The 21,073-nt window shown below is 38.6% G+C and overlaps 1 protein-coding gene across 8 annotated transcripts in view; it reads left to right on the top strand.

The window, feature by feature from the left end:
- The first annotated feature begins 466 nt into the window (after positions 1-466).
- The window catches only part of RBM26 (RNA binding motif protein 26), an 85,316-nt gene continuing 64,709 nt past the window's right edge, over positions 467-21,073 (top strand). For all 8 annotated transcript variants that reach the window (XM_081130706.1, XM_081130701.1, XM_081130707.1 and 5 more), the window contains exon 1: positions 467-1,003. In XM_081130706.1, the coding sequence (XP_080986832.1) occupies positions 933-1,003 (71 nt within the window). In that variant the 5' untranslated portion in view covers positions 467-932. The remainder of the gene's footprint in view (positions 1,004-21,073) is intronic.

A 21,073-nucleotide genomic window follows, 5' to 3' on the forward strand; every position in this document is an offset into this window, starting at 1 on the left:
CATCCCTAGGGTATGCGTATTCCGCCAACGAGCTGAAGAGTTTTTGACCAGCTACTAATCCTGTGCTTCGAAAACCACTTAAGAGCACACACAGAACGGGGTATTGCGACACAAGTGAGCGGAAGAGACGGCACCGCGCGGCACAACTGAGCCCGCAGGCGCACCCGCGGGGTGCTCTCCAGGGCCCCGGCCCCTAGCTTCCTCCCGGCCGACGCGCCAAGGCCCGCTGTTCCAGAGGACGAGCTGCCGCCCCTGCTGTTTCTGAAATCATCGATCTTTCCAACCTAGTAAAAAAATGAGGCCTTTATCCCTTAAGAAGATTAAAGTGTGAAAAGGTACAAAAGCCGCAAGCCACGCAAATACGCAAACCCAACGACCGCACTCCCAACAGTTCGCTCTCGGAGAACCTTACGTGTCTTCCCAGCAGGCTCCGGGAGTCATCGCGAGACTTCCTCATTTCTCGCGAGAGTTACCGGCAGCCATCTTGGGGTGCTGGGAGCCGGGAAGACCCCCCGAATCGTTCCCATTGAGCTGCTCTTCGTCTTCGCTTTCTTCACTTTGCCTCTTCTGCGTTACCTACAAGCACCTGGTCCCGAGGCTGAGAGAAAGGCCGGGTCTAGGCGCGTGTCGCGCTCCCGGTTCAGAAAGATTAGCTAGGGTGGAGGGAAGGGGGGAGGGCTCTGGCAAGCCGTTGCTGCCTCAGTCCGGGCCGGGGTCGGGGAGAGGGAAGCTCTTGGCACCCCGTGGACTCGCGGCCTGTGGCGGTCCCTGCGGAGCTGTTCACCGATCCCGGCTCGAGGGAACCTGCCACCGGCGCCTCCCACCGCGGCCCACGCGGGCGGCGCGCGGAGGAGGGGGCGGGGGCAGCGGCGGCTGTAGCGGCCGCGACCTGGGCGGGCGGAGGAGTGTGACGGGCCTCCGGGCCGCTGTGGATGGTTTCTAAGATGATCATTGAAAACTTCGAGGCACTGAAGTCCTGGCTCAGCAAGACTCTCGAGCCCATGTGAGTATCCGGGGCTATCTCCTTGCAGGGATGGAAGTGGGAGATTGGCGGGCACAGGTCTATGCAGTTTCCCCAAGCGCCTACGGTGGAGGCCAAAGCGGTGAACGGAGGTCCCAGGGCTCCTGTGTTTTCTCCTCTCCTTCCACTCCAGTCCCCAGGTTCTGCATATCGCTGAGAGACTTTATCTTATGGCTGAGTTGGTCCTTGAATCGATGTCTCCTGCTCTTGTCTTCCCGTTATAGGTAGACCTACCCCAACCTACACACACGCACACACGCACACACGCGCGCGCGTTTCCTGAAGGCCCCCAAATGTTTTTTTGTGTTTTTTTTTTTCAGTGAATCCGAGCATAACCTCCTGCCCACAGACTATTTTATCATGTTTATTTAAACGAATTGAATGGCCCTTATTAAGGATTTGGATAGTTCTTGTCTAAGCCACTTCCATTTTACCTAAATACTATTCCTGAAAGAAAAGCCACGTCTCCCATGTGCTGTCTGGCTCGTCGGCACCTCTCTTAACTGGCTGAAGATGTAACAGGTGCTGAGGTGCTTAGTAAAATTCCCGTTTCCCGCCTACACGTTCGTTCGCTTGGAGAGGAGGAAGAAAATGCAGTCTATCCATATGGAATATTTAGCAGTTTTAAGTGGGATGCTCTATATAGGCTATATATGTGTTTTGGGGGAGGGGGTTGAGAGTGCTGAAATGCTTTAGATGGGAAGAATTAAGGAGTGTTTTAAGGATTTATCTTTGAATACATAAAAATACAGCATGGGTCAAGTGTTTTATCAGAATTGGTTGATATACAATAAAGAACTTTAAATGCATTGGGGAAAATTCACTCATTCAATAAATTTATTAAGCACCTACTTGGTACTGTGGGAAGTGTTGGGGATGGAGCTTTCAAATTCAAAAGTTGACATAATCACATGAGATAACTTCAGATAATAAGAGCAATGATGGTTGCAATAATAGAGGGTCATGTAAAAGAGTGATTAGAAGTCTTTTCAGAGGAGGTGACATTTGAGCAACATCTTAGGGAAGGAAGGAACCATCTGTGTGAAAGTCTGGAAAACAAAATGTTTCTTGAAGGAACAGCAAGTGCAATATCCCGGTAGCAGAAATGATCATAGTGTGTTCCAGGAAGAGAAGGAAGGCAGTTGTGGCTGCAGAGAACCTTGTAGTAGGGAAAGAGAATGGAAGGATATGAAGTTGGAGAAATAGTCAGGGACCAACTCATGTAAGATTGTTGAGGCCTTGGTTAAGAGCTTGGTTTTTATTTAAATTATAATGGGAAGACATCATAATTTAAAGCAAGCAAAGACTGATTTTGTTTTAACTCTGCTTTGTAGAGATTAAGGGAGCAAAAATGGGAGCAGAGACCATTATAAAGGGCATTATAGGCAGAGATGTAGGTAATTTGCATTAGAGCGATAGTGGGGACAGAACTAAATATATTTTATAAGTAGATTTGATAGAACTTGCTGATGGATTGTATGTGGGAGATGAAGAAAAGGGAAGTCAAGGATGATGACTTAACTTAGCCTAAGCAACTACATGGGTGGTGGTAGAGAAGGCTGGGAGACAACAGGTTGACTGGAGGAGGGAAAGGTGGTTGGTTACATCTGAGCGAGATGTCAAATAAGTTTGTTGGGTATATCACTCTCGAACACAGGCCAGGACTAGAGAAATTTGGAGTCATGCAGATGGTATTTAAAGCCATGGAACTGTGGGAGATTTCCTAGGAAAATGAGTAGATAGGGAAGAGAAGAGATCCCAGGTCTGAGGTAGGAAGAAAACTGGGATATATGTCACTAAAGAAATGTGTGCCAAGAGGCAAGTTGTCAACTTGATGGGATGCTGTAGAATGGATGAAAAAGATGGTGGCAGACACGTGGCCCTTCGATTTGTCAAGGTAGAAATCATTGGTGGCCTTAGCAAACAAAAACAGTTTTACTGGAATTGGGTGGTTGAAGCCCTGTTTCAGGGCATTGGAAAGAGAGTGAGCATCAGTGTTGTGTAGTGGTTGAGGGAGAACTCTGGAGTGAGAATGGCTGGCTTTGAGTTTTGCCTCTGCCACTTACCAGCTGTATAATATTGGGTAAGTTGCTTAATTCAGTGCCTCTGTTTCTTCATCTCTAAAATGGAGAAAATAATGAATATGTTGTTAAGGAAATCTTTGAAGACTGCCTGGTTTATAATGAACGCTATTAGATGAAAAGAAAACTTAAAAAATGTTGAGTCAAAATAGTATTCCTTTTTTTAAGCCTCCAGTTTTTGAATTACTTATCAGTTTTACTACCATTTCCCTTTTTCCCATTAACCTAAAAGAAAATTACAGTTACTTGGTGTGTATGCTTATAATTTTTCTTTAGAGTTAACAAAGCATATTCCAGGCATCATGTAGCATACTCAGATGACTAGCACTGCAGTCATTACTGTTTGAATAAATAAGGCATTACAGTAGTAGGAATTGGGATTGGTCCTTTTCTAAGGTACATTGGTGTGATAAAATTGAGCCCTTACCCAGGTTCCTGTCCCTTTAACTGTATTTCAGGTGAATTATTTTAGATGGTGAATTTTAACACTAATTCCAATTAAGGCCTGTGGTTTTCTAACCTTGATTTTGTGAAACTTTCAGATGGGTTCATCATCTGGAGGGATTTTTTGCTTTACTTTAAAGCTGTATAATTGCCAAATAGCATCTATTTGAGGGAGGAACATTTGAAGGACTAAGGGTAAGCTGTAATTCAGATTTGTATACAACTTTTTAAGTAGTTGTACTAGTAAGGAATCTCATGGTTTCGACTTACCCACATTTTGAATGTATTAATTCAGCAAACATTGAGCATTTAGTCTACTCTTTGCTAAAGCATTGTGTTAGATATTGGGAAACTAGTAGGAAACAGTACATGAAGTGACCATCTTCATATTGTTTACCATTTAGCAGAGAAGACAGGTGTTGAACAAGTAATTACAAGACTAGTGAGTGTTATGAAGTCCAGAATGCTGTCAAAATATATGTCTAGGAGATCAGGAAAGTCTTTCCTGGCATGATAACATTTGATCTCAGACTGGAAGGATGAAGAGCAGATTGCTAGGGCAAAAGGATGGGAATGGAGAGCTCTGAGAGCATTCTGGGTTTTGGAGAACAGATTGGATGAGGCCCTCAAATGAAAGAAAGAAGGTGTCTTGGAGGAAATTGAGAAAAAGAGCAAGGGGAAGAATAGCATTGGCTAGCTCCAGAGAAGAACCAGATCATATGACTTTGTTGGGCCATGTTAAGGATTTTGGATGCCACTGAGGGATAGTAGGAAGCCAGTGAAAGGTTTTAGGGTAGGAGAGTTTTCAGATTGGTATTGAAAACAAAAATAACCTTGCAGTTTCAGCATGAAATAAAATTTGGTAAATCTGTATTTTATTTGATTATAGGTCTGTAGGTGTATCAGGGTTCTGAGTTTTCTTTTTCATAAATTATTGAAAATGTAGGTGTTAAAATTGACATCTTGAAATACTTAGCATTGAAGTTTTGTTCTCCCAAACATTTGCTTAGTCATACTGCTACTAATAAATAAAATTAGATATTGGCCTTTCCTTTAACATTCATTTCTTTTTGATAATGTTGAAGTCCTGTAAAAATTTAAGTTCTTTTTTTTTATGCTCAAGTTTTCTGTTTTGGTTTTTTTAAACAAAAAGTTTTCTGCTGTATTTTAAAACTTTTTGTGAGTTTACACATCACTAAATGTGGTACTTTTATAAAATCATGAACTGTTTTCGCTGAAGGGAATCCTCAAGATTTAATCAAACTCCTTAATTTTTTTAGAAAATAAAATCAAAAGGCAGACATTTAATGACATGCCCAGAGTTTGTGACTTTAGTAGTGAATAGAATGCCTAGTTTTGTGCCCCTGCTGCTAATGCTAAGGACTGCTGTGAATGTAGTATGTTGTGTAGTGAAAAGAAAATAAGTTTGTATCCACATAGACCAATGTTCAAATCTTAGTTCTGCCGCTTACTGAGTAATCTAGGCAGGTGAACCTCCCTTTTCCTTATTAGTATAATAGTGAGAATTGTACTTTTTCCTTCTGTAGTTGAAATTATTGAATGAGACACATTTTTTTAGAGCCTAGTCTTTTCCTCCTTCCTTAAATACTGGTTGATTAAACACAAATAGGTTACATTACTATTGCTACTGTTACTATTATCACTATCATTGCTGCTGCCACTACCCCCTAACATTTATATGCATTGATAAAAGTTTTCTATTCCAGGTTGTATAAGGTAAGCATTGTTACCTCCGTTTTGCAAGTGATGACACTGAGGCCCTGAAGCACATAGTTAAGTTGCCCAGAGTCACAAAGTTAGCTATGTGGCATGTGACTATAGCTATCTTGATTTAAACTAAAGCTTTTAGACTCTGGAGTTGTGTTATTAATTTGCTACTATACTATGCTTTCCTATTACTGTTTTCTATTTTTTACTATAACATTTTCTTAGTGATAGCTGCTATTGTAAAGGAGCAAGGTTCTAAGACGTCATGTTACCAGTGCTTTCAAGTTTAAGAAAGAAACCTCTTCGGAGTTTTTGTAGTCTTTTCCCCTTCACCCACACTTGTTACTGTACCTTTCTCACCACATTAAAATGTATTTTTATTCCTGTTTTACAGGAAGAACTGAAAGGTGATCATTTTACTCCTGAACTTTACTCCTGTTTCCTTCCTTTGATCTTTCCCTTTCTACAGATTCTTTTGGGCATAGAAAGTCAATCTTCCATTCTTTAAAAAAGAAAAACTTAGCAACAATAGCAGCAAAAACAAAACAAAAAATAAATCATACTTTTTCTGTAGTCGCTTGCATTCTAGCTTTCTTTCATTTTCAGTGGTAAATCTTGAAATATAGTAGTCTTTAATTTTTCATTTACCTGCAACCATTTATTTCTTAATGTGTTACAATATAGTTTCTTTCTGCTTATATTCAACCAGAAATGCTTACCTCAGTGTTACCAATGATTTATGTTTACTAAATGTAAAGATATATATTTTTTAATATTCTTTTATTGATTTTAGAGAGAGAGAGGAAGGGAGAGGGATAGACAGTTTACTGCCTTTGTTTTCTTTTGGAAGTTTTATGTTTTCCGGTCTTATATTTAAGTCTTTAATCCATTTTGAGTTTATTCTTGTGTATGGTATATGAAGGTGGTCTAGTTTCATTTTTTGGGCATGTATCTGTTCAAATGTTCCCAACACCATTTATTGAATAGACTGTATTTAACCCATTGTATGTTCTTGTCTCCTTTGTCAAATATTAATTGACCATAAATGCGTGGGTTTATTTCTGGGCTCTCTGGATATCTCAGCTGATTTCTGGATATTTCTTCTGTTCCATTAGTCTATATGTCAGTTTTTATGCCAGTGCCATGCTGTTTTGATTAATATGACCTTGTAGTATATTTTGATACTAGGTAGCATGATTCCTCCAACTTTGTTCTTCTTTCTCAAGATGCTGTGGCTATTCAGGGCCTTTTGTGGTTCCAATAAATTTTTGGAATATTTGTTCTAGTTCTCTAAAATATGCCATTGGTATCTTGATAGGAATTGTGTTGAATCTATAGATTGCTTTGGGAAATTTGGACATTTTAATGATATTAATTCTTCTAATCCATGAATACTGTATATGCTTCCACTTGTTTATATCTTTTTCAGTTTGTTTCTTCAGTGTCTTATAATTTTATAAGTACAGGTCTTTTACATCCTTGGTTAAATTTATTCCAAGATTTTTTTTTTTTGATGCAGTTATAAATGCAATTGTGTTTTTAGTTTCCCTTAGGGTTCTCTATATACAGTATAGTGTCGTCTGCAAATAATGACAGTTTTACTTCTTTCCAGTTTGGATGCCCTTTATATCTTCTTCTTTTTTGATTGCTAAGGCTAGGACTTCCAGTACAACTCTGTTAAATAAGAGTGGCGAAAATGGATATCCTTGTCTTGTTCCTGATCTTAAGGGAAACCCTTTGTTTTTGCCATTTTGTATTATGTTGGCTGTGAGTTTGTTATATGTGGCCTTTATTATGTTGAGGTATGTGTCCTCTAGTCCCACTTTGTTGAGAGTCTTCATCATAAATGGGTGCTGGATTTTTTCAGATGCCTTTTTTGCTTTTATTCATATGATCATGTGATTTTTATTCTTTATTTTGTTTATGTGGTGTATTACATTCGTTGATTTGCAGATATTTTACCAACCTGCATCTCTGGAATACATTTCACTTGATCATGGTGTATGATCCTTTTAATGTATTGCTGGATCTGGTTTGCTAATATTTTGTTGAGGATTTTAGCATCTGTGTTCATCAGGAATATAGCCCTAGAATTTTCTTTCTATTTTAATCCTTGCCTGAGTGTTTTTAAACTTGATTTTTAGAGAGAGAGGAAGGAGGGGAGAGAGAGAGAAAGAGATTGATATTGATCACTTGCCCCTTGTATGGGCCCCTACTGGCGATCAAACAAGCAACCCCAGGTATGTGCCTTGACCGGGAATCAAACCCACAACCTTTTGGTGTACAGGATGATGCTCCAATCAGCTGAGCTATGTGGCAAGGGCTCTTTTTTTGTAGTGTTTTTATCTGGTTTTAGAATCAGGATAATGCTGGCTTTGTTAAAATGAGCTTGTGAGTATTATTATTGATTTTAGAGAGAAAGGAATGTAGAGGAAGAGAGAGAAACATCAATGTGAGAGTGTAAGATTAATCGGTTGCCTCCTGCATGCCCTCTGCCGGGGATCAAGCCTGCAACCCAGGCATGTGCCCTGACCAGGAATCAAACCACGATCTCCTGGATCCTAGGGTGATGCTCAATCACTGAGCCATGCTCGCTGGGCATGATTAGAAATGTTTGATATGATTTCAGTCTTCTTAAATTTATTGGGACTTGTTCTGTGTCCCAGCATGTGGTCTAGCCTAGAAAATGTAGGTGTACTTGAAAAGAGGATATATTCTGCTGCTTTGGGGTGAAATGCTCTCTGAACATTCCAATTAAGTCTATCTGGTCTAGTGTGTCATTTAAGGCTGTTGTTTTCTTTGTTGATTTTCTGTCTAGCACCCCTACTCTGACTGTTACTGTCGATCTCTCCATTTGTGTTCAAGATTTCCTTTACATATTTAGGTGCTCCTATGTTGGATGTATAAATGTTTACAAAGGTTATATCTCTTGTTGGATTTCTCCCTTTATCATCATGTAGTTTCTTTCTTTGTCTCGTATTATGGCCTTTGTTTTAAAGTCTGTTTTGTAGGATGTTAAATATTGCTACCCCAGCTTTTTTTGCATTTACATTTGCTTGAAATGTCTTTTTCCATCTGTACTTTTAGTCTGTGTATATCTTTCCTTCTGAGGTGGTTCTCTTGTAGAAAGCATATGTATGTGTCTTGTTTTCTTATCCATTCAGCTGCCCTATGTCTTTTGAAGGGAGCATTGAAGCCATTTTCATTTAAAGTGATTACTAATAGGTATGTATTTGTTACTATTTTATTTTTATAACTGTTTCTCTTTTTTCTTTTTTAATTCATTTGAGAGAGAGAAGAGGAAAGGAGAGAGTGAGAAACATTGATTTGTTGTTCCACTTATTTATGCATTCATTGGTAGCTTCTTGTATGTTCCTGGATATGGAATCGAACCCACAACTTTGGTATTGGGACGATGCTATAATCAACTGAGCTACAAGGCCAGGGCTGCTGCTTTTTAAAGAAGGTCCTTTAACATTTCTTGTAATACTGGTTTGGTTTATTTTTCTTGTCTGGGAAGCTCTTTATTTCTCATACTAGTTGAGGGGTATAAAGTTAGGTTTTCTTAAAAATTAAATTTATTGGGGTGACATTGGTTAATAACATAAATTTCAGGTGTACAATTGTATACTACATCATTTGTATATTACATTGTTTGTTTACAATCCAAAGTCTAGTCTCCTTTCATCACCATATATTTGACCCCCTTTACCTTCTTCACCCGCCCCCCCCCTTCTTCCCTTGTGGTACCCATAACTGTTGTCTGTGTCTATGATTTTGTTTGTTCTGTTGCTTTTTGTTTTATGTTCCACATCTGAGTGAAATCATATGGCCCTTGTCTTTTTTTTTTTTCACTTAGCATAATATTCTGATGGACTTATTTCACTTAGCATGATATTCTCAAGATTCATCCATGTCACAAATGGAAATAGTTCATCTTTTTTTTTATGACGAGTAGTATATTATATTGTGTTTATGTATAACATCTCTATCCAATCATTGGTCAAAGGACACTTAGGTTGTTTCCATGTCTTAGCTATTGTGAATAATGCCACAGTGAACATAGGAGAACATGTATCTGTATGAATAAGCATTTTCAAATTTTCTGCGTAGATAACCAGGAGAGGGATTGCTGGGTCATATGGTAGCTGTTTGCCAGGGTGATTTGCTCAGTTTTCCCTCCTCTTTTTTTTTTTGTATTTTGTGTATGTGTTCTAGATTTTTGCTTTGTGGTAAATCATGAGGTTTACATAAAACATCTCAGATAAAATAGTTCTTTTTCTGCCGAGCATAATTTATCTTTATTTGCCTATAAAGATTCCATCCTTTTACTCTTCCTCTTTTATACTTTTGATGTCACATATCTTTTTATACTGTGATTTTGTTAGTTGTAGTAGCTATAGCTATTTTTAATATCTTTTAGCCTTTATGCTAGTTAATAGTTTAATATGCTAGTCTAAAAAATTATCATATTCATATTCTGTTAATCACAGTTTTGTGTACCTTTGTTTTTTTTTTTTTATTTCAGCCTGAAGAGCTCTTTTTATCATTTTTTTGTATGATAGGTTTAGTGGTGGCGAACTCCCTCAGCTTTTGTTTGTCTGGGAAAGCCTTTATTTCTCCTTCATTAAACTAAAGGATAACTTTGCCGGATAGTATATTCAGGGCTGGAAGTTTCATCTTTCAATATTTTGAATGCAATACTGTGTTGCTTAATGATGGAGGTATGTTCTGAGAAATGCATTGTTAAGAGCTTTTTGTCATCATGGGAACATGAGAGTACACTTACACAAACCTAGGTGGTACAACCTTCTGCACACCTAGAGCTGTAGAAGAAATGGGCTCAGGAAACAAGTTACAGAGGCAAAAGAGGGGCCCTTGGAGCTTAGGAGAAAGGAGGGTAAAGGTGGGGGAAGAGGTGGGGGACAAGAAAGACGTGAACTGTTTCTGTGGGAGAGCACCGAATTTTGCAACCTTTGTGCTGCAATGTTATAACATCACTAGGCAGTAGACATTTTTCAGCTCCATTATAATCTTATGGGACCACCATTGTATATGTAGTCCATCATTGACCGAAACATCGTTATGTGGTACCTGACTGTATGTCATTCTACCCTTTCCTGGCCTGTAGAGTTTCTGCTGAAAGTCTGCTGATAGCCTAATGGGGGTGCCTTTATAGGTTACTCTCTTTTTTCCCCCTGGCTGCCTTTAAATTTTTTTTTTTTTTTAACATTTGCTTTTTAACAGTTTTAATATAATGTGTTTTGGAGAAGGTCTTTTTGTGTTGAGGTAATAAGGTGTTTTTTTACCTGTGTGAACTTATATATCCAGTTCCTTTCTCAGGTTTGGGAAGTTCTCAGCTATTATTTCTTTAAAAACAGTCTCTCCTCCCTTCTTCTTCTGGGATACCTATTATGTTGGCTTTTCTAATGGAGTCTCATTTCTCATAGGGTTTCTTCACTTTTTAAAAAAATGTTAGTTCTTCTCTTCCACCCAAATCGTTTCTATACTTCTATTCTCCAGCTCACTGATCCTCTTTTCCATATAATCTGCTCTCTTTCCAGTGCATTCTAATGTATTTTTAAATCGAATTCATTTATTGAGTTCTTCATTTCCACAATTTCTGTTTGGTTCTCAGAATTTGAGTCTCTGCTAAAGTGCTCTTTTTGTTCATTACCGCTATTCCTGAGATCATTGTATTGCCTTTCTGAGTTTCCTTTTAGCTTGTTGAATTTCTTCGTAACAGCTAATTTCTTTCTTTTTTTAAAGAGCTAATTTATCAGTTAGATTGAAGTATTTCATGTCTTTGGGCTTCTTTGCTGGAAAAAATATTTTCTTTATGTGAATATTGTATTACTGTGATTTATGGTGTTCAATGAGAAATGCCTCTGTTGCTGCATTTGAAGTAGCAAACTCTTGTTTAGGCAAGACCTGTTTAATTTGATTCTAACAATTCAACAAGTTGGTAGTTAGGAGCCTTCCTTTTGTTTTCCAGAAGGTGGCGCTATAAGTAAAATAGCACAGTGGGAAAGATTATTAAAGCAAGGGAGTAACTTGATCAGGTCTCTTTTTAAGAATAAGTCCTTATAGCACAAGTTTTTGTTTTTTCTTACTGGAGCTGACTCACAGCTAAGTTTGGGAGTGGGGACATTAAAAAAAAGGTAAAGGGTGGTGGTAAAGCCCAGGGGAAGTGTGTACTTAGCACTTGGGGCTTGGGATGTGCCCAAAACTCAGTAGGGGGATCATCAAGTGAAGGGGTCCCAGAGATACCTGGGTGGTCTGTTCCCTCTTGCTTCCTGGGGCAGATAATGGGGAGACACTTTTCTTCAGTTCTCTTTGCCTATTTCCCTTTCCCTTCCCCCAGTCACTGCAGTCTTCCTTCAGAGAGAACAACTGGTCTCTCCAGCTGTAGCACTTAAGGACACATAGACCCCCACTCACAGCCTTCACTCTCCACCTCTGCCAGAAATATTCTAGCTTGCTGCTGAACTGGCCAACACCTTCTCTGCCCTCACTGACTGGCTTCTTGCCTGTCTTTGGTCCAATCCACCCCACTTTCAGGTGCACAGATGATTGGATTTCTTGGATGTCCTGATATGTTGTGCAGAGGTTTTTTGATTTTTGTTTTTTCTTTTTTACTTATGGATGTTTGATTAGTTGTAAATCAGAGGGGAGAGAAAAGGGGAATAACTCATCCTGCCATCATGCTGACGTCTGTAATATAGTTTTAAATGCAACAAGTACTTTTAGCCCTATAACTTGAGGACCTTTTGGGGCCATTTTATAAGAAATTGTCAATGTGATTGTTGTTATATGCTTATATTATTTTTCTTAATGATATCTCGAGTACTTATTTTACCCATTTAAAAAGTTTAATTGTTTATAACAGACAGACCATGAAAAAGATTCAATTTTGAAAACTGTTCCATAAACTTTCAGTGACTAGTCTGTCAAGTTTTTCATGCACCCTTTCAAATGTGTTAAAGTTTTGAAGCTTCTGATGACATTAAATAGCCAAAATTGGAAGAACAGTTAGGTTCTCTGAGGAATTATTACTTCATTATGGTTAGGAAGAGGTTTTTGAATGCTCCTAGCCTTTGTTGGTATTACATTAAAAAGAGATTTTATTGCCATGCCAAAGTGTTTGGACATTTTGGGGACTAGGTAATGCACAGTGGGGAAGATTATTAAAGCAAGGGAGTAATTCGATCAGGTCTCTTTTTAAGAATTATACTATGGTGTGCAGAGGATTGATTAGATAGCATTTTGAAGACAGAAGATTAGTGTCTGAAAGGTTAGGGTCGGTGGTGCGCAGCAAGCTAAATAGCCATCTCAGATGGTGTATAAAGAAAAATCGAATTTACTTAAGGACAAGAGGATGGGGAGTGGGGATATCCAAAGGGGAGGGCTACACAGCACTGAGTCAAAGGGTATTGGGTCCATGGTGGCAGCAACAATATACTTAGGATGGTGAAACAAGGAAGGTGCATAGAAGTAACAGGAGAACCTAGGCTGAGCTGCTTTGGTTCACTAAGTCAGAGAGAGAAGCGCGCCTTGGAGAGACAGGTTCAGGGGGTAAGACTGGGACGAGTTGCTGCTGCCCATTGCTCCCCTGGGGTTCCCTCAGAGGGAAAAAGGTGGATGGAGATGGCTCTGGCAGGCTCCCCTGGTGGGGAGGATGCACTGGTCCTTTGTCCTGAGTGTATTTATCTCTTTCTTGCAGGTGGAAATCTTAGGGGAGGTCTCAGGGGAATGTCCAATAGAATATTCGTCAGCTTTCCAGGTGTGCTTTTTCAGGGTCCTGGTCTCCATTGATTGGTCGTTGGCCAGGGTAGGGGGTCATTAGTCAGTGTAGCTGGTCCTGAGGCAGCCACTGCACCACTGGTCTGGTTTTCCTGTTTTTCTGGGCCTGAAGCTGAAATACAACTGAGGCCTAGATGTTATATTTAGGGATGAAATGCTCAGGGAGTTTAAACCCATGACCAGCAATAAGCTGAGGGAAGATAGGTTACCAGGTTTTTGTTATCTCAGTTTTGTCTCTTGCTAGGCATCTGGGGCTTTCTGCCCTGGTGAGTCTCTGTACCTGAGTTTTCTGTACCTGGCCTTTCCTCATGTCTGTCTAACAGTGTCTTTGTTCATTTGTTTGTTTGTTTTAATCCTAGTTTTAAGAATGAATTGTGAAATGCCTGAATTTGGACATTGGCAGGAGGTAGGACGAGGGAAGCTAATATTCTTGGTATATATACCGAATGTACATGAGGGCCATCTCTCACAGTTCAGGATGTGGTGGGAAAGAGCAACTAGGAAGGACTTGTCAAAATGCTGTAAACATTTTTATTGACTTTTATTTTTGTGCCTTAGATTTTTTAACCTAAATATATTTGCCATAACTGGCTTTGACCTAAACTGAGGGGTTTTTTTGGTGAGTTTTGGTTACTATGCCCTGTGATTTAGTTTGTCCTTATATAGTGTGGTAATTAGTAGATACTTCATAACACCTTGGGGTTGGGTCTGGGGAAAGAGGTAGACATAGTTATGTAGAACCCCTATCTGGAAAACAGACAAGCCCACCAACAGTAATAATTTAACAGTGATAGACATATATACAGATCTTAAGGTCTGGCAGTTTAGGAAAAGTATATAAAATGTTTCTTCTTTGTAGAACTTATTTGTTATTTATCTCAAAGGTTTAAAATTTGCTCATGAGTTTTCAGAAAAGGGGATTCTATATCTCTTGAAAAAGACCTAGAGGTAAAATGATTTTTATTGCACACTTAATTATTTTAAAGGTAACTAAAAGTGCCTGGAAATGAGAGGAGGGGAGGGAATGCAATGATGGTGAAAGCTTAGCATTTTATTCTTAAAAAATGACTCACCTTTTCAGACTATATGGTTCATTGCCTTTGTTTTCAAAATGAGAAACCTGAAGCTTAGAGAAATAAAATGCTAATCCAGGATTAGATTTGAAAAGGAATAATACTTAAAACATAGTAACCAGATTTTAATGCCTATTCTAAAGGGGGGGAAGGAAGTTTGAGTAACTTATAACTTTAAAGGTTTATTGTATTCTTTAGTAATCTGTTTTGTAACTAAGTAGAATGTGAATCCACATATGAGTAACAGAAGGAATGGCCTTTGGAAGGCAGAGTCCTTTCCCAGAGAACTCTTCTTCAATTATGAATTGGAATGTGAAACCATATACTAAATATGGGGTTTGTTGTGGGATGCCATGTCAGCATTTCATCTGCAGACCTCCTTTTAAGAGAGATTTTTGTGGCATGATGCTATAATCACACCTGTCAGTTTATCATTTGGGCTACATTCTTTGCACTGAATAGCGTAGAGTTTTACAGTCTAATATTGGGTCTTGTCTTTGAGAAGATGAAGATTGACTTTGTCTTTGAATTAGACACCTAATAAATATCTAAGTAATTTTTAAAACAGTGTTTCTCAGGTGTGGTGTAAGGACTCCTGGGCTTTCCTTTCATATTTTGTAGGGTCTGTGAAGTCTCTACTTTTCCAGCTGGTTACTTGTGTGAGACCAGCAACCTCTGTACTTGAGTTCTGGCTAGGAAAGAATTCAGAGCCAAGACACCAGCTATACGAGAATTTATTTAGTAAATCACAGAGGTAGAAAAAGTAATTCCTAGAAGAAATGGGCTTAGGAAATAAGTTATAGAGGTAAGGAAAGGTCCCCTGGAGCTTGAGAGTGAAGAAGCTAAAGGTAACGTGCCTGGGGGGATGGGGAGGGGGAAGGGAAAGATATTTTAGGGGAGGTCCTAGGGAAGATCTTAACAGAATATTCAGCAGCTTTCCAGGTGTATCCTTTCAGGATTGTGGTCTCCACTGATTGGTCGGCACTGGGGGCAGGAGGTCATTATACAGTGCAGCTGGTCCTGAGGTCATCCATGGATGGGATTGCTGTTCTGGTTTTGCTGCTTTTCTGGGCCTGGAGCTGAAAGACAGCTGAGGCTTGGATGTTATCTCTAGGGAGGAAAGGTCAGGGGGTCCAAACTGAATGACCAGCGTTATGCTAGGGGAGGAAAGGTTCCCCTATGGGCATGGTCCCACCCTACGATTGTCTGTTGCTAGGCACCTAGGGCTTTCAGCCCTGGTGACCTGCACAGGCACCTAGGGCTTTCAGCCCTGGTGACCTGCACCTGGCCCATTGTCCTTGCTCTGCTCATGTCTAGCTGCTTCCTGCCACAATTGGACTTCACATTTATTTGTGTCAGTCAATTCCTCTTTTTGATTATCCCCTCTCCAAAGGGAGGGAATAATCAATATGTTGTAGTGGATTTATTGTTATTTTAAATTAATAATTTTTAAATTTCCCAGTTTTAATTCTTAATATGGTAAATATTGATAGATATAATTCTTTTAAATAAAAGCTCCTTGGAGTTCTCTATAATTTTCTACATGTAAAGGGATCCTGAGACCAAAAAGTTTGAGAACCGTTCTCAGGGTAGGAAGGAATTGCTGCTGTTTTGGGATAATATAGAGAAATGAAGGAACTGACAATAGTTTTCAGTGTTAAAATTACATGTATTGTGATAATTTTTTTTCAGTGGTAAGAACCAGTTTGTATGATTCTCATGGATTAGATATGCTTATTTTGTGGTAGTGATTTTATTTTGTGAAATTAAGTGGATGTGATTATTCTTAATGAGTAACCTTTGCTGTAACTAATTGCTGCATACAAATAATATATTTTTGCCTCCTAATTTGAATTGAATGAAGATATATAATAAACTACAGCAATTGAATTTTTCAGTGTATGTCTTAAATTTGTTGCAGTGGAATTTGAATTTTTAAAAGAGTAGCCTACAGAATGAGAGAACCATGGCTGATGCAAATTAGATCTTTTTCTTGAATATAAAGTGAAAATTTGGTAGGAACAGACATGCATGTATATTGGAATTCTAAAGTTACTACATTAACATATTTAAATTTAATTTTAAATTCCCACTGCCACCTCCAGTTCCTTCTTTTTAAGATTAATGAAAATAGAAGCTTGGGTTAAATTTTATCAATTATCTTCCACCGAATTTCTAAAGCCTCTAAGAAATGAGCAAAACAAAACAGTTTCTTGAAATATTGTACTGGAGTGTTAGCTTTTTTTACTTTATTGTTTTATTACTATTTTGAAAGTTCTAAATTAAAAAGTCAAAACTAATATCGAGTGTGTTAGGAGGAGTAATTATAACCTTTATAATAGGTCTTATTTGATTTATGTTATTTAAAGTATTAAGAAAATTTAATTTTTTGGGAAGACTTTCTTATAACATTTGCTTTTTGCCTTGCTTTTGCTTCTCCAACTTATTCAGTGTGTCTACTTCCCTTTCCATATAACAATTGGAAGAGAATGACCCTTCTTAGAGTGTCACCTCTATGCTTTCCAAAGCCGTTGTTATTAGTTGTATGCTTAACACAATATATTCAGAGATTGAGAAAATTTTATATTTATGCCTTCAAAATCATTGGTTTGAATGACTTCATAGCAATATGGACATTAAATTTGTCAAAGCTTATTGAAGCCTTTAATTTTAAATCCTTACAGAGGTGAGAGATTAGAAATACAAAGGTTTATGAATGCCCACTTTGCCCAGTCCTCATGTATCAGGTAGGCACCCACCTCAAGCCTTTTCTCTTGTTGGGTATGTTGGCCTAGGCCGTCCTTTTTCCATTTAGCAAAAAACTTCTTGCACTCCATTTTGATCCCTGTTTAAATGTCATTTGACCTGAGTCCTTTTCTGATATTACCTAAGATATATTCATTCATTCTTCCTTTTCTTCCTCCTTCCTTTTCTGTATTCCTTTTCTTCTACTTTATCCCTTTACCTTGCATTATTTTTTTTTTTTTTGGAGCACTTGCCTACATAACAATACATTGTTTGTATGTACTTACGCATTGTCTGTCTCCTCCCTACACACCCTCTAAATTCTTTGAGGACAGGAACTTTATTTTTTTCAAAATTGTATCCTCAGGCTTTAGAACAGTGCCCAGTTTAGTAGGTGCTTATTATACATTTTTGAAAGATAAATGTGGTTTTTAGAAGGTAATCAATAAACAATTTATTTTATTCTCAGTAAAAGGGTCCCTGACAAAAGTGAACTATATTGATCTAGTGAGATAGATTTGTACATACTTTCTTTCAATATTCTGTCTCAGGTACTGTGTTAGGCCTAGAGGCTACACACGAGTAAGAAGTTCTGCTTTTATTTTTTTAATATGTTTTTAAAATATATATATATTTTTAATTAATTAAAATCTTAAATCCTCACTCAAGGATATTTTTTCCAGTGTTTTTTGAGAGAGAGTGGGAGGGAAGGAGGGGGAGGGAGTGGGGAGAGGGAGAGAGAGGAACTCCGATGTGAGGGATGTGAGAGAAACATTGATGGGCTCCCTCCTGCAACAAAGCCAACTGGGGACTGAGACAGCAACCTGGGCATGTGCCCTGACCGGGAATTGAACCGGCAGCCTTTCAGTGCATGGGACGACACTCAACTGAGTCCCACCTGCCAGGGCAAGAAGTTCTGTTTTTAGATTTTGATGTTTTTGGTAAAACTTGTATGTAGTGTGTACTTTATTTCTGTAGTGTTGTGTAATTGAACCTTTTTTATTACTAATATTTATAGATTAGTAATTGAAAATAATACTGTATTATATCATTTCATATAGCTGCACAATATCCCATGAACCAAATTAAGGATGATGCTCTTGCAGGTTTGTGAGGGACTTGCTATCCAGTGTAGTGCTTATCTTCCAGGGGCTGTTCAGCTTATGCTTGAAACCATTCTAATGATGGAGAACTCACTTTCTCTCAGTTTATTCTGTCTTTGGGAGGCAGAAAAAGTCTTATTTAAAAAGTCTGTCTCGCCCAGGCGGGCGTGGCTCAGCAGGTGAGTGTTGACCTAGGATCCAGGCGATCGGGGTTCGATCCCCGGTCAGGGCACATGCCCGGGTTGCGGGCTCGATCAATGACTCTCTCATCATTGATGTTTCTTATCTCTCTCTCTCCCTCTCCTTTCCTCTCTCTGAAATCAATAAAGATATATTTTTAAAAAAAAAAAAAGTCTCTAAGCCAAAATCTGTGGCTTCCACTTACTGGTTCTAATTATATCCCATGTGGGTTATATTGAATAAATGTAATTCTTTCTTGCGATAGCCCCTCAATTATTTGAAAACCTACAAAGTTCTCTCTGACATTTCAGTTTTCCAGACTGAGAATCCCAAGTAAGCTATCTGATCACAACATCCATTTACAGTTCTGTTCTTTTCCTAAGCATCTGTTTGAGTTTGTTTATATATTTGTAAAAGTTGTCACCTAGAAGCGAAAGCACTCCCTACTGTGTAGAACTGCCCTGTTTCCTTTTGTAGTTCTCAGTTTTCTTTTTTATTGCATCTTCATGATTTAAATTTTCTCCCAACTATTTCATACCTTTTTTCATTTGACATACTGTTAACTAAAATACTTAGCTATTCCCCCTCCACCTCACCTTTCACAAGTACTGTTGGTAACTCATGTCTCATGCCTGCCTTATTTTGTAATTTCTGGTTTTCTTTGCGTTTTCCCTACCTCCCCATACCCCCACTTGCCCTCCCAAAACAATACACACACACACACACACACACACACACAGACACATGCGCACAGGCGCGCACGCGCACCATGTAATTACTCTGAGGTTAGAATCATGCTTTATTGGCAGATTATGTTTTTACTGGGCTAAGTGCTTATGGAATATAGAATCAGTGGGAATTCAGCATGCTTTCTAAGGTGGGAATGAAGTCTCCCACTCTTTCAGTATTCCTTTGCCCTTACACATTTTCAAAATCTGGGTTTTTTTTTTTGTCTCTCTCTCTGATCTGAGAGAAGATTTCAGCCCCATTCTTCCACGTGTTTCCAGAATGCTAGCAGTATAGCAGAGGGTAAAGTCTAGCTCTGACAAAATATGTATCATTTAGTAAAGTACCTAATGAACAATCAGTCTTACTTGCCATGGAGACAGTTTAAAAAAATATCTAACCCCTTACAATGTGACTGTAGTTCTTTTGATTAGGTAATTTAGATATTTTACATCGTTGATTTTACATAGCAAGTTATCATTGCTAGATGTTGATATAATGCAGCATTAGCTGTTTTAATTAAGACAGAAAAGAGACACATTTTGCCTGTCCCTGATATGTACATTTTGGTATGTTATTAAACTTCCATAGTTCAGATTTATTTTTTACTAGGCTATAATTTGCAAGCACATACCTCTTTGTTTTGAAAAATATTGAAATACAAATAAAATGATTTCTTATAGGACTTAAGAAAAATCTCCCATTCAACGCAGATTTACCTGTTTTGCTGTTAAATGTGAAATTATAAACCTCGTAGTTTATAATTTGCAATCTTACAAATTTTATTTTATTTATTTTATTTTATTTCATTTTTTGTTTAAAATATTACAGATGTTCCTTTTTCTCCCCAATGACCCATTCCACCCCGTCCCACCCCCCCTCCCTAGTCCATCTCCACACCATTGTCCGTGTCCTTGGGTTGTGCATGTATGCATATAAATTCTTTGGTTAATCTCTCCCCCTCCACCCACCTGCCCTCCTCCATCCCTCTGAGATTCATCAGTCTGATTCATGCTTCCATGTCATTGAACCTGTTCTGTTCAAAAGTTTATTAAGTTCTTTAGATTCCACATATAAGTGGATAATGTGATGTTTGTCTTTCTCTGCCTGGCTTATTTCGCTTAGCATAATATTCTCCAGGTCCTTCCATACTGTCCCAAATGATACGAGATCCTTCTTTACAGCTGCATACTATTCCATGGTGTAAATGTCCCACAGCTTTTTTATCCACTCATCTACTGATGGGCACTTGGGCTGTTTCCAGATCTTAGCTATTGTAAATTGTGCTGCTGTGAACATAGGGGTGCATATCTTCTTTCTGATTGTTTCAAGATTCTTAGGATATATTCGTAGAAGTGGGATCACTGGGTCAGAAGGCAGCTCCGTTTTTAATTTTTTAAGGAACCTCCATACCATTTTCCATAGTGTCTGCACCAGTCTGCATTCCCACCAGAAGTGTACTAGGGTTCCCCTTTCTCCGCATCCTCACCAGCACATGTCATTTGTTGATTTGTTGATGGTAGCCATTCATACAGGTGGGAAGTGATACCTCACTGTGGTTTTAATTTGCATCTCTCTGATGATTAGTGATGTTGAGCATTTTCTCATGTGTCTCTTGGCCATCTGTATGTCTGCTTTGGAGAAGTTTCTATTCAGGTCCTTTGCCCATTTTTTAATTGGATTGTTTTTCTTCCTCTTGCTGAGTAGTATGAGTTTTTTGTACACTTTGGAAATTAGCCCCTTATTGGATACATCCTTGGCAAATATGTTTTCCCAGACCATGGGGTTTCTTTGTATTTTGAGGCTGTTTTCTTTTGCTGTGCAGAAGCTTTTTAGTGTGATGTAATCCCATATGTTTGTTTTTTCTTTTGTTTTTTCTCTTGCCCTAGGAGATGTATCAGTGAAAATTCCACTATGTGAGATGTCTGTGACTTTACTGCCTTTGTTTTCTTCAGGATTTTTAGAGTTTGGCGACTTACATTTAAGTCTTTTATCCATTTAGAGTTTATTTTTGTGTATGGTGAAAGTTGGTGGTCTAGTTTCATTTTTTTGCATGTACCTGTCCAATTTTCCCAACACCATTTATTGAAGAGGCTGTTTTTTCTCCATTGTATGCTCTTGCCTCCTTTGTCAAATATTAACTGACCATAATGGCATGGATCTATTTCT

Source organism: Miniopterus schreibersii, assembly GCF_964146895.1.
Source record: "Miniopterus schreibersii genome assembly, chromosome: 2".
Taxonomy (NCBI): Eukaryota; Metazoa; Chordata; class Mammalia; order Chiroptera; family Miniopteridae; genus Miniopterus; species Miniopterus schreibersii.